Source organism: Lytechinus variegatus, chromosome 11 (genome assembly GCF_018143015.1).
Source record: "Lytechinus variegatus isolate NC3 chromosome 11, Lvar_3.0, whole genome shotgun sequence".
NCBI classification, from domain to species: Eukaryota; Metazoa; Echinodermata; class Echinoidea; order Temnopleuroida; family Toxopneustidae; genus Lytechinus; species Lytechinus variegatus.
Genome location: NC_054750.1, coordinates 31,323,929 through 31,338,251, shown reverse-complemented (window position 1 = coordinate 31,338,251; position 14,323 = coordinate 31,323,929). Strand labels below are relative to the sequence as shown.

Sequence of the window (14,323 nt, the reverse complement as noted above, 5' to 3'; positions counted from 1 at the left end):
ACCCGGTGGGATGAGAAAGATATTGTATGCTTGATTTTGCCAGCGCCATAATGTGGCTGCGATGAATGCAAGGAATGCTCCCCAGGGAGTGGAAATTGTGCACTTTAGTGCGGGATTGAAATGAATCCAATGACCGGGGTAATAATATGCTGTAACGCGCTTTGAGCCATTCTGGGAAAAGCGCTTTATAAAAATTGGGTATTATTATTATTATTATTTTTCAAAGCAATAGTAATACACTGTCCCACATATGCTTTTCTGTGTTAGTGATCATCAGAATGAACAATTTCGAGCTAAGATAGGTTTACGTTAATGTACCACATCTAGATGTATGATAATATTTTGACAATTATCCTTGATTTAAAAGATGAAATAATTGTTTGCTGCAACTAATGCCTTTAAGCTCAGAAGAGAAACATTGTAAAGGCTGGTTTATTTTTGAGCTCTACAATTGTTTTATTTGAATTTAAATAAAATGGCGACCTATCGTTTCAGGTAAGTCCTTTATTATTGGGTGCCGGACTTACATGCTTCTTCGAATTGAGCTTCTGTTAGCGACATGCTAATGTTCCGCTTTCATATACATGTAGCACTTATCATATTACAACGACATATCTAACTGAATAACATATGTATATATATAAATTAAAGAATGTCTTATTTTTACCTACAGCTCCCCGAACCACTGTTGACCTTTAACCTTTACCCAGACTTCATAGCAGCAGCCAAAGAGTTCCCTCAGAAGGAGGGTGTGGTCTATGACGATGCGGAGGTCATTGCCAGGTTCAAGCAGGTCGTCAACAAACTCCCCCAACTCCACCACAACACAGCCAAAGTTCTCATGTATCACTTAAAAAGGTTTGTCAATGATTCTAATGTATTCTGTCCATGACTCTATGGAACTAAATAACTCTTATCCATCTTAGGTAGCTTTCAAGTGACGTATGCTGTAGATCCTGAACTTTGATTGAAACTATTGCTCAAAATTTCTTGACTAGTGAAATAGAACTCAATATCGTTCAGACTTGTGCTGTTTGTTTTTATTCATAAAATCAGTAAACGACAGTTTCTTAGTTTTGAAAAAGTATACTTTTGAATAATGCAGAATACTTGTCTTTTATTTTCTTTCCGGATTTGACTCTCTATGCGTTTCTTTTCACTTTTGAATACAGGGTATCGGATGAACCTCTGAATCACATGTCTGGTAGTAATCTTGGCATCGTCTTTGGACCAACTCTACTCAAACTAAGGTATGTATTAATCAGCATATAGCCATGCCATCTTCATGTATATTCATAAATGCCATCTTCTTGAATAGTCATTAATGCCAACTTCATGAATATTTGTTAATGCCATCTTCTTGAATAGTCACTTATGCCATCTTCATAAATATTTATTAATGCCATCTTCTTGAATAGTCATTTATGCCAACTTCATGAATATTTGTTAATGCCATCTTCTTGAATAGTCTTTAATGCGATCTTCATGAATATTCTTTAATGCAATCTGCTTGAATATTCATCAATGCCATCTTCTTGAATAGTCATTAATGCCATCTTCATGAATATTAATTGATGCCTTCTTCTTGAATAGTCACTTACATGTATGCCATCTCCATGAATATTTGTTAATGGTATCTTCTTGAATAGTCAATGCCATCTCATGAATATTCATTAATGCCATCTTCATGAATATTCATCAAGGCCATCTTCATTAATAGTCATTAATACCATCTTCATGAATATTCATTAATGCCATCTTGAATAGTCATTAATGTGATCTTCATGAATATTCATTAATGCCGTCTTCTTGAATAGTCATTAATGTGATCTTCATGAATATTCATTAGTGCCATCTTCTTGAATAGTCATTAATGTGATCTTCGTGAATATTCATAAGTGCCATCTGCACATGTGGTGTGAACTGTATATCAAACATATATTGATTTACACATGATGTAGGCCAATACATTTAAAACACAATTGTTCTCTCCAGTGTTGATAAAACACTAGACTTGTATATCTGTCAGATGCGTGAGAAATTGCCATTTTCAAAATGGGCTTGCCTGCTACATGTGTGTCTAACAGAAGCTGTTTTAGTCGTAGCAGCATTTAACCAACTTTTTATTTGTGGAGGCCTTTGCAGATAAGATATCTTTACAGTACTATTTTCAGTTTGATGACAAATTACCTACGAATATTGTACTCATTCCTCTTTTGAATGTGTTACATATTTCTATTTGGATCTTGGTATTTAGAGATTCTTGCAATATTTTGTATTTTGTGTTTCATTGTTTCAGAGATGCTAATGCTTCGTCACTGGATGCACTCATTGACATGAACCACCACACGAGGGCGATAGAGCTTATGGCGTTATATCCAGAGGTGAGTTTCTATTTTAAGGATTTTTTTTTCATTCATTTCGCTTATTTTCCACAAATCTTATGAAATTAAAAATGTGCAAGTCATTTGGAAATGGCAAAATAATTGCAATAAATGGAATGGAAGAAGAATAATCTGAAGCTCTATCTTCAATGTTGGGGGACTTTGATAAAAGTGAAGTATCAAATTCTATTCATGAACTATATGTAACAGTAAGTAATGATGATAATTCTCTTTTGTCAATGTAAACTTGTAGATTAAAAAAATTTAGATATCCTGCAAAGTTGTCTCTACATACAAATCTTGTCCATGGGCTGTTTAAACCTTGTATCTCGAAATGAAGGAATGTTAAGGAGCTCAGAAAAAGCTGTCTCGTGGAATGATTACACACTCTAAGTTGGCAATGCCATGGGAACAACACAATCACTGTTTAAAGCTGCAAATTGGCAATTTTTCTCTAAAGTTTATCTTTATCACTCGTTGAGATTCCTGCCATATCCGTATTTTTTTTTTTTTCAATAATGAATAGAAAATAAATTAACATAATGTTGCCAATTTGAGGAACAAAATGTGATTTATCTTGACGTAATGAAAGTGTGTACCTGCATTGGATAATGCATTGAATGTTGTTTTTCTTCAGATCTATGGACCTCAAGAAACACCGGTCGAAGACTTCCAAAGAGATGAGGCTCATTCTCCAAATGATATCCACAGAGGTAAGTAACAAGTAAAATCGTATTGATGATTATATTTGAAGCCTTTTGTAACTGCCCCCCCCCAAAAAAAGGCGCTATACCAAATACTAGATTGGATCAGAATAACCTACCGCTTGTAGACCAGAGGAAATGCGCCATTTTATTTTGTGGGTGCGTCGTGGTCTAGTGGTTCTGACTCTCGCCTTTGAAACAGAGGGTCGTGGGTTCGAATCCTAGCCATGGCGCGTTTTCCTTCAGCAAGAAATATATCCACACTGCTGCACTGGACCCAGGTGAGGTGAATTGGTAGGAGTAATTTCTTGCATGCACTGAGCGCCGGTGATGGTAGCTCGAGCTAAAGCCAGGGTAATCATAGCAGCGCTTTGTATCCTCAGGCAAAAAGCGCTTTATAAATCCAGCTATTATTATTATTGTTAATTAATTGGATTGCCACACTGCCCCTTTTCAGGTCACGCTCTGAACCAAAGTTCAAACAACTCAACCCATCTGACGAGCTCCACCGCCACCCCGTCTCCGTCATCATCGTCACATTCCATGGGGTTCACCTTACCCGGGAGCAGCGAGGATCAAGGCGATCATCCGGACAGGAGGAGAAGGAACAGACACGCCCAACCTGTCAAGAACGGACACAGCAGTGATGAGGATGGTGAGATCATTTGCATAATAGCAGGGTGCTACATAAGCACTTGCCCAATTGCCCGGGGCTTAGTAAAAGCTAGAGTCAGGCAAGTCTTTTGAAGTAAAGACTAAAACTGGCGCACTGTGACATAAGTATATATGCATCAGCATTGGATTATTTTTGATATATGCGGTAAATAAGCGAAATTTATATAGGAAATCTGCATAAACCATGGGTTTAACTTTATGTTCCACGAATCTGTCACTAGAATCAATGATGAGAGATATCAATATATAGAATATGACATAAATTACGTCTTTTGATCATAGCGTTTTAGATTATGATGTAAGTTACGTCATGATGATAACATAATGATTCCATTGCTACGCAACGCATCTCATCAGCGTATACATGCTTGATATATGGCGCTAGAGCGCAATTTTTGTATGAATTTTATTGTGAATCAATATTTCACTTTCTGTAGAATTAAAGACGAATCTAGTTAAAGTGGAATAATTGAGCAATTTTTTACTATTCTTCATTTAGTTTTGATTGTTATTTTCTTTTCATTAAGGGGGGACATACTTCGTTATTTCATTGTATATATATATATGTACATTAACCAATTTACTAGTACGGTACATTAACCAATTTACTAGTACGATACATTTTTTAATACTATCCCTTAGGTTCAGGAAGTGATGGTGAAAGTCATCATATCAAAACACCCCACTCACCAAACAAACCAACTCTCCTGCAGCTGTCGGGCGGATCATCACAGGAGAGGTCCGGTGAGCCAGGAGGGTACATCCCCAGCGCCTATACCAACCAGCAGCCACAGAGGAAGGGCGCAAGTGCGACCACGCCCTCGTCACCAGGAGGCGACGCTACCAGTCAAAAGCAAGCCAAGGGTGGCCAGAAACTGGACCCCGGAAATCCCGACCAGACGACGCAGAGGCGGCGAAGCAGGGAACCTCGGTTCGTGTGACGCACCGAAGAAAAGTCCTCTATGGTTCACATGATGTTCTTGTTTCGTGAGAATGGTTCCGAACATTAGGTACCATTTGCAAGTCAGGGATATGCCATGCTTCCTTCTAATGATGTAGAAATCGCCATATCATGTGACCTTTGAACTTTGAGTCCAAGCAGCATGGCCATTCTCCCATGCATGCTTTTATAGATTGAAGGCTGGACCTTGTCTCGAACATTCATTGATTATCATAATATTTTAGGATCCAATCTTTTTTTTTTTATTTATCTATTAAAATCATCTCAAGCTTAATGTAAGTTTAATAACAGAAAACTTGTATATGAATGATATTGGAATCTTCTTCCAGCGGTGGTTTTGAAACGGAAATGTATGGTACATTTGCCTATATTATGATAGTTGCCAGAGATGTATTTTTTGTCTCAGAAAGTATATTGTTGATTTAGTATGCTTTGTATGAACAGATTGGTATGAATGTATGTTAGTGGTTTAGAATGAAAGACAGAGAGAGAAAATGAAGGAGAAATACAGAGAGGGAGAGAGAGAGAGAGAGGGAGAGACAAGGGGATAAATACAGAGAAAGGGAGAGAGAGAAAGAAGAGAGATAGGGAGAAAGGCTATGTTGAAAACAAGAGAAGAAAGTGAGAAAAAAAAGAGAAAATAATATTTAAACAAACAGAACCCTATTCTCTTGTATATGATGCAATTTGGAGAAATTTGCATAGAAGTATCTGGGTAGTGTTTCGTAAAACTGTTCGTGAAGTTGCACACAACTTTCCTCAATGCCAAGTCAGCTACATAGGGATGTATTTTATAATAGCAGAAAGGGATATGAGTTGTGCGTAAAGATGTTCGTAACTTACAAACAGCCTTATGAAACCGGCCACCAGAATATATCTTCATGTCTATAGGAGCTATCAATTGATGTAGTGCAGTAGGAATTCTGAATAAGTACCAGTTATTGCCAGCTTTACCATATTTCTACTGCATCTATTCTCACCTAAAGCTATTTCCGATGTCTTCCACTGGTAGCAGCTATCAAATGTTTCATTGTTTTTAACTCTTTTCAAGTGAATACATGCATTTTAGTTGAGAAATATGCTTCTGAGATTTCTGTTGGAAAAAATCCAGCTCTGACTTTGGTTAGCTATATATAAAATAGAGAGTTTTCGCAACTACCACTCAAACGCTTTCTGGAACATAAGACAATCTATTTTCAAAATCACTTTATGGCAAAGCAGTCTTTTGGCGCGTTTCTGCAGAGAATGGTGAAAAACTGTATATATTTTCCGGTATCGAAAAACCGTATCGTCCTTAAACCGACCTGTTTCTTCAGAGCAAATAATCCGATTAACAGGGCAATAACCACCTCCCAGAGGTGGTTATGAGGAACCGTATTTTGCACGATGCGGTTTATCAGTAAACTAAATCGGTCTGTTTCTACAGGGAAGTTTTCTGGAATTCTGAATACTTACGCGGGTAATACCATTTAATGATTCTCTGTAGAGACACGCTGTTAGTCGCAAATCAGTGAATCAAAACTGCAGTTTCGTCCATGACTCTGGACAAACGATATATTTGCAGTTTTTCGTCAGCTCCTTTTCTTGGGACGATCTGCTCTTCCGGATCACCAACTTTCGACAAAGCCCTCTCGGCTGTCCATTGCGATTTGACCAGCATTTTCAATACATGTACTATGCTGTAGAATCGGTCCCTGTTGCAATTACGAAAACTCTCTTTTGACACAGATCAGAACACACCAATCTTCATAATGAAGATCAGTCAGTCATGCTTAAATGACAATTAGTCCTGAATAATAACCTGATGAAAATTGAGATTCTCTCTAACCATTCATATCAAACCACTGATTGCAGTTTAGCTTAGTGTTTCACGCTGAAATCTGTATGTGTTTTCAACCAGAATTCATGTGTGTGTTAACAGTACACAACTAGACCTTATATACATATTTTAATATGGCAATTTATTGTTACATCATCCATGTTGGGGGATTTATCTTGACAGTAAATTCATGGTTCTTAAAGGCCACCGTACACCTTACAGGTAGTCCAGATCCGATTTTGGAACAATTTTGCTCATTTTATCTTTTTATTTGAGGTTCAAATTAAATGCAAGAACACTAACATAACAATTTTGGATGATTGCAAGCCTTTATTTTGATGTAAAGGCCAATTAATAGATTGCTATGACGTCATTATGACTAGATATTAAGTTTGCTTTTATTCTAATAAGGATATCAGAGTCACAGATTTATAGTTATTTGTTAGAACTTTACACAGTAAGATCTGCCATGTCTCAATATAAGCATTAAATTCTAGTACATTTTATTCCAAAATCGGGTCGCAGAGTAGTCATAAGGTGTGTGGTGGCCTCAAGAAGAAACAAAAAAAGCTGTTCTATTTAGCTTTACATTGATAACCCAAATCATATCGGTGCTGGTATACATTATGTTGAAGCTATGACTACCCCATTTCTCTAGTATTCTCTCTTTCTCTGACCGCTTTCTATTTCATTTTTTTCTTTCTTTCTCTCCTTTCTTTCCTTCCTCAGTTTGAACTCTTTATGTAATACTACTCTCTCTGTTTAGCTTTTCTTCTCATTTCTCTCTTTCTTTCTTTCAATTGAATATATTTTTTGTCATAACCCCACTGCCTATTAAAGAAGACAGCCATTCTCTGTGCGACTTTTATCATATTTTATCTTATGCTTTAATAGATTACACCATGTGCAATGTTTATGATTAACATAGTATTTATGTAAAATATGTGTCATATTTTGATAGTACTCTAATTTAGAGGAAAAAAAGCAAGAAATTGTGCCAATATTTCTTTTATCTTCGGAAAGTGTTCTGAAGTCTTAGGATGTCTTCCAAGAGTGTAACGTACAGTGATTAGAGAATAATCGCAATCTGTGTCTTACATATTGTGTTAAACAAGTGAATTGCGGCAGCCATCCAGCTCTGCGTCTTGTGCTGTTCGAAACAAAATGAAAGAATGACATTTTGGATGGTGAATTATGATTACAGAAGAATAAACTTACTTTAATAGAATTCATGTAAGAAAAGAAGTTTAAATCTGATTTTCACATCAAATCCAAATGAGTCATTTCATGATTTTCCATTGCCCCATGTACAATTTAAAAAAAAAATGACAAAATCCATTTCCTACAAAGCATTTATCAGGTGCTTATCAGCCACAAGCATATCCCTGAATTTATTCACTCATAGGCTTCTTAATTCTGATATTCATGTAAACTTGTTGGGCGTTGCAAGAAACGGTTTGATTGCTCATCAAAGGTGAGTCCCACATTAATTGATATTTGGCATGGCGAGAAATTTGATTGTTGCAATTGAAAGCAAATCAAGTGTGTATAAAATCAAAGGAATTGTTTTTTTATTGTGACTTAGGGGGTGTTGCAAGAAAATATTTGCAGTCAATTGCAAATATACTGTTGCAGTTTTACAACTGATAGGTCAACGGTAGGTAATAGCAAATCAGATTAAACTTCTTGTTTCAAGGAGCAGATTAGCAATCAATCACTAATTTGCAATAGACTGCAAGACATATAATTGATTTTAGGGACCAAAAATAGACTTGCAATTGATCCCAAGTTTCTAGAAACAACCCAGTACTCTCAATTTTGAATTGAACATAAGTTTCTTGCAATGCCTTTTATGGTGTAGGAGCCATCTTATCTATGCCTGTCAAACCATTGAGATAATTGTCACATGGCAATTGGCTTTGACAGTGGTCACTTGTTGGGCTTCAAATCAACTGATCTTTTCCTGCTTGCCATAGCTTGGATGGGGGAGATGGGGGAAGGGGCTTCCAAACTTGGAATAAAAGATCATTCAGCTGAAAATGGATGGAGATAAATTGAGTTTGTAGTAGCTTCGATCATATCGTCGGCGGTCATCCGAACCGTTGTATCAGTCAATTTTGGTTTAAAAAAAAGAGAGATTTTGACATTTTTTTCATAAAATTGAATGTAGAAGTCCTACTCTATTCATAACTAAATTTCTAGGCAGCAATTTATTTCATCTTCTAAGATATGAGTATTTTCACGGTGATGACTTACAAATTTTCAGTAAAAATTAAAATGCGCAAATTCCATGGGAAACGTACTATATTAGAGCGATACGACGTTTTGACTGACCTTGATTTCAATGCGCGCAGTCAGCCCAACCATCGTATCAGCACTAGGAGCTGCACTGTTTTTGCATGTGAAAAGCGTTACAGCGTTTTGACTGACCGCGCGCATTTAAAATCGCGGTCAGGGTTGTTGTATTCCCTATGGCGTTTTTGTACAGGGAAAATCTTAACCCCTCAGACCGAAACTACAAGCATGTAGCTCTTTTGCGATATTTTCTCGGATTCTTTAGTTTTGTGTAAAAATAAAGATACCAATGTCAAGCAATTGTCTTGGTCTTTCCAACCATGTGCATTTCTCGCAATGAAATCTTGTAAGGCTGGGGAACTAATTATAGTAAACTTTGAAGTTGATTTTCTCTGAAATGGGTTTAAACCCATGTGATAATACAGTTCGGATGACCACCGACGATATGGGGGTAGAAGATTGGCATTAATCCCTGGGGTATGTCAGGGGATAAGGGAGGGAGTGAAGGGACGATATTATTAAAACTGTACCATAATGCAGATTATCATTATTTTGAATGGTATTGAATTCAAATAATAAATGACTTGCATTCATGTGACTCACTTTCACTTTAAAGCAAGACATAGATAATGCTATATCTAAAAGGGGACCATTTTTTTTCTTCCAAAATCAGATATTGTTTAGTAATTCAAACCGTAGCCGGGGGGGGGGCACATAATAAAACACAAAAGTGTTAACCTTGGGAGCGTTTCTTCAATATTTTCATCCGACATGTTGTCAGATCTGACATCTTTCCATGATTCTGATTGGCTGAGAGGCACTGTTCCTATGGTAACTGTCGGATAAAATGGGACTTGTTGGATAAAATGTCCGACAAGTCCTTTCATGAAACGCCCCTGAATAATTTTGAACTTTTTCCCACGATTCATCACAATGACATCTATTTAACCTTGTTTTCAGGCAGAGCTATTAATTGTCAATATTTTCTCACATTTTTCAATGAGGGGGATCCCTCTTCTTGTGACAGTAAGCTGAATGAACATTTATAATTTGTAGTTCATGCAGGTTTAATCGAACTCAGAATTATAATTAGCTATTTTGAATATGTCACCTAGAAATCATAAAGATGTACATGTTTTGTTACTGGCTTCCATAAACAGAGTTCAATAATACAGAAAAATACTTTATATGTGAATAAATATATAATAAATTATTTATAATGCAACAATTGGATGAAATATATCATACTTTTTGAAGGCAATAGCATTTATCTGTAGAACACTTTTTTTTTATTGATTCTGTTTAATAACAGAATGATATTGTTGAGACTACATGTATAGATGGTATTTGGGGAGTTTTTATTTGCCATGATAAATACGCACATTCTGCCAGTGGGCAGCATTTATATCAGCATTTTCTACAATCACTGATTATTTACATGTACATGTATGTATGTTTGTATGTATGTCTGTACAGTGCCGTCTGTATAATGTTCTTAGCTTCAGACCCTATTACTATTATATTAATAAAATATGGTGAAGTAGAAAGAGAAATTTATTGTCAAGACTCTTTGTTGTGTTGCTATGAATGATAAAATGGTGATATGGATCCTAGGCATATGATTGGCTGAAATCTATCATGTGACCAGTCAATAATTTCGGCTAACAGTCCGATTTGCTAAGAAATAGTTCTGTTGACCAGTCATTGTTTTGAGATGGGGATGGTTTATCAAATGACAAGGATCCACATCACATTATCTTATAAAACAAATAATACACATTATTTTGCTCTGGCAGTAAATTACTCGCACTTGTTACCTTGGTAATACATGTAGTCCAAACGCCCTTGGCTATGACTCGGGCGTGTTACAACTGTTCCAAAGGTACCTTATGCGTGAATTCTTACTAATGATCTCGACGATGTGTAGTTAGTCAAACGTTACATCTATTCGGTGCAGGGAAAGAATTACATAGAGACGCAGGGCGATTTGGCCCCTGAAAGGCTGTAAGAGACCTGGAAATTAAAGGTATTGTTTAACTTTATGAGCACCCGATTTAAAAAATTCTCAAACCAAGATGAAACATGTGTACAAGTGCATGTATTAGAACTAATAAACCCTGAAAACAACCATTATTGAGAATGAAAAGCTAAAACTACAAGGCAAACCCCGATTTTGTAAATAGGCGTCTTATAGACGCCTAAATAGTACACATAACTTTATGTGATGAAATTAAGATGGTGTTTCCGGTCACTTTATATTTCAATTTTTGAAGCACTAAATAATGATTTTCGACCGCAATTTTTTCTGGGCTTCATTTTTGTAACATATCACAGGCACAGGTGACAAGTGTGACCTACTAGCTCAGACTTTAAAAGTCAAACCAATGTTAAACAATCACTTTAAGATAAAATAGAATGAGCAAGGAACATCCCTATTCACTGCCATCTTTATAGGTAAATGCTAGTTTTGGTAACGATATCAAAATGAGTTCGTAAAGAATCCAATGAAGTGACCACCAAAGTGTCTGTTTGTATAAATAAAACGCATGTGCCAAAGAATTCTGTAAGAAATTGTGTAATTGCTGAGAAATCAGCAAATAAGCACAGGAATCGGGTAGGGCGTCGGGCCTGACGCCCTAAGCAATAATTATACATTGTCCCACGTGCGCTTATCTGTGTTGGGGATCTTCGGTGTGAACATTTTTTCAGTGTAGATTTCACAAAGTTCAGTTAATGTAACTGTACCAGATCTAGATCCTCGATGATATACCGACAATTAAGCCTTGTTTTACAGACTTTCTCATGAAATCAGTGTTTACCGCAACTACTGGAATTTCTCTTTAAGCTTATCCAATGCAGCAGATTGAGTTTGTAGGTTTTGAAGCATAGCCCCCCCCCAAAAAAAAAATTATATTTCTTTTTGGGTGATGAGGTGAAGAAAGGAAGTAGTCAGGGACACTTCACATCTTATGTCTGCCTTGAAATGCAATTAAGGAACAAAATGTGATAACATTTTATTTGAACATAGACCCCATAACATAAAGCTTGGTGATCGATCTTGGGGCGGATTCCTATGATTGATTGCATCGATTATTGTGAATGATCAATCGTAAAAAATATGCCCCAATATCAATCAATAGACTCTGTTATGCAGGGCCCTGATTCCATCTATTCAAAGTTCTGAATTGTTGAATGAAATACAGGACTATTAGCAATCCTTAAAAAAAAAATGTTGAAAATGATATCTAAGTGGAATTACATCATGGCCCCGTATTACAAAGAGTTCTGATTGATCTGATCAACCACAACTATGGATGGACAGCAACGTCAACATCTAAAATGCAAATGAGTTTAAAATATTTTCTAGATGTGATAAATATTCATGCATTCATCATTCTCATGAAGATTCAGTGGGTGTGAATCTCTTTTTTTACTAAGGAGTTCCTTCAAATTTCCTGTAGAAAAAAATGATGGTATAGGATTTCCATACAGATGAGATTGATTGGCCAGAGGGTCGTGAGTTCAAATCCTAGCCATGGCGTGTTCTCCTTCAGCAAGAAATTAATCCACACTGCTGCACTCGACCCAGGTGAGGTAAATGGGTACCGGCAAGAAGTAATTCCTAAAAAAGCTGTGTGCACCAGAATCGGTAGACTAGCTTAGCTGGGGTATTATAGGAGCGTCTGAGCACCTAGCAAGGTGGATACGTGCACTATACAAATCCTATATTTTATCTATTGGATCAATCTTACCTCTTTTTAAGACAGGGCCCATATCAGATGTATCCGGAACAAATCGGTTACGATTTAATAATAATATAATACATGAGATTTGTATAGCGCACTTTCCGTCTTGATTAGATCAGTTGGGGATTCAATTCAAACCTAAAGGCTTGCAATTATCCTAACTTTACATATTGGTATTCTTGTATTGATTCAACCTTGAATTTACAAAAAAGTTGTGTTCAGTAAAAACACAAGATGTGATTTGCTAAAAAATATTCTCATAGACTAGTTGTTACGTAACAGTGGCTGACTGGCTGTATTAAAGGGTGATGTACTTGTGGATTGGGAATTCTATGAATTAGGGAGCCAATTTGTGACATTTTTGGTGTCCCATTTTTTAATATTCAATAAGAAAATTTGAGCCAATTACGCCACAAAAACTGTCAGGAAACTAGTCAGATTTAAGTGGGCTACTAAATATTAAACATTAGGCCCTTCATGTTCATTCACTGTATCTTATACCCCTTTCATAAACCCAATTATGTGGCTAATAGCAGCATAATTTGGTCGTAAAATCGGAGGAGGACCAGATTTTGACTTAATGAACGCATTTCCAAATAATACGGATAATTGCCATGGTGTGGTCGTAAAAATAGTGCGGATTATTTTCGGAGTTTGTGAACGCAATTTTTATTGAATTATCCGCATTACTCATTGGCGGCTAATTGGAGGATGGGTTTATGAAAAGGATATGAGACTTCAGGCCAGGTTTTGATGGCATAAAGGTCAAAGTTCCAACATGTAAACGGGACACCAGAAACGTCACTAATTGGCACCCTCTTTTTATGAATGGAGAAAAGGAGTGTGATTATGAGGCACGGTCATTTATTTCTCACTACATTCCTACTCTCCTAATTACCCCAAGAATAGTGGAATGATTCAGCCAGCCCCACATTATTACTAATAAATTTGTAATGTAAATTCCTAACATTTTAGATGAATTTATTCTTTCGAGTCTTGCACATCCTCTAATTCCAAATTTGAAACACCTTGTTATGTGGCTCTGAAGTTACCAAGGCAAGATTTTGTCCCTACTTTCCAGCTGAAATCTGCAAATTTGTAATTATATATCGTATTCACATTGCTGATCATTTTATTTTAGCTTTTTGTAGTTGTTAATAATACAATTAACAGTCTTTAATAAAAATATAATTATTTTTCTTTAAAAAGCACAGTCCATTACAATGGATGTAAAGATTTGAAATGTGAAATTTCAGCAACTTGTGGGGAAGGCTTTTATAGAGTGCCCCCCCACCCTCATGGTTAACCCTAACCAACACAAACAGTGATATTCAAAATAAATGTGACTCAAACTTACACTTCAATATCTGCTACATGACATTGAAACAAAACCGAAAACAATAACAAATAAATCATGGAAAATTTTAGTTTTAATACTTTGGCGAATTAAAATCGAAAGATATTTACATGACAAGCAGTTGGATTTCCTTCAGATTTACAATACCCCTTCTCTGCATTCTTCTGGGGATGGCCATTGCCATTTGGCGTTCGATTGCAAACCCTTTTGTCGTGAAGCCAGGAGCCCCATCGTACAAAGAGTTATGATTGATCCAATCAATCTAGACTATGGAAATCCATCAATGTCATAATTCTTCTTTAGAAAATTTGCACAACTTCCCTCTGGAAACGACGAGGAGTACTCTGATTTGACAAGATAATGATGTATTTACAAGTATAGA

At 36.3% G+C, this 14,323-nt stretch overlaps 1 protein-coding gene across 4 annotated transcripts in view; it reads left to right on the top strand.

The window, feature by feature from the left end:
• The window catches only part of LOC121424255 (rho GTPase-activating protein 29-like), an 82,172-nt gene extending 74,660 nt beyond the window's left edge, over positions 1-7,512 (top strand). For all 4 annotated transcript variants that reach the window (XM_041619872.1, XM_041619873.1, XM_041619875.1 and 1 more), the window contains 6 exons: positions 674-858; positions 1,173-1,250; positions 2,300-2,384; positions 3,022-3,097; positions 3,546-3,743; positions 4,406-7,512. In XM_041619872.1, the coding sequence (XP_041475806.1) occupies positions 674-858; positions 1,173-1,250; positions 2,300-2,384; positions 3,022-3,097; positions 3,546-3,743; positions 4,406-4,704 (921 nt within the window). In that variant the 3' untranslated portion in view covers positions 4,705-7,512. The remainder of the gene's footprint in view (positions 1-673; positions 859-1,172; positions 1,251-2,299; positions 2,385-3,021; positions 3,098-3,545; positions 3,744-4,405) is intronic.
• The last annotated feature ends 6,811 nt before the right edge of the window (positions 7,513-14,323 follow it).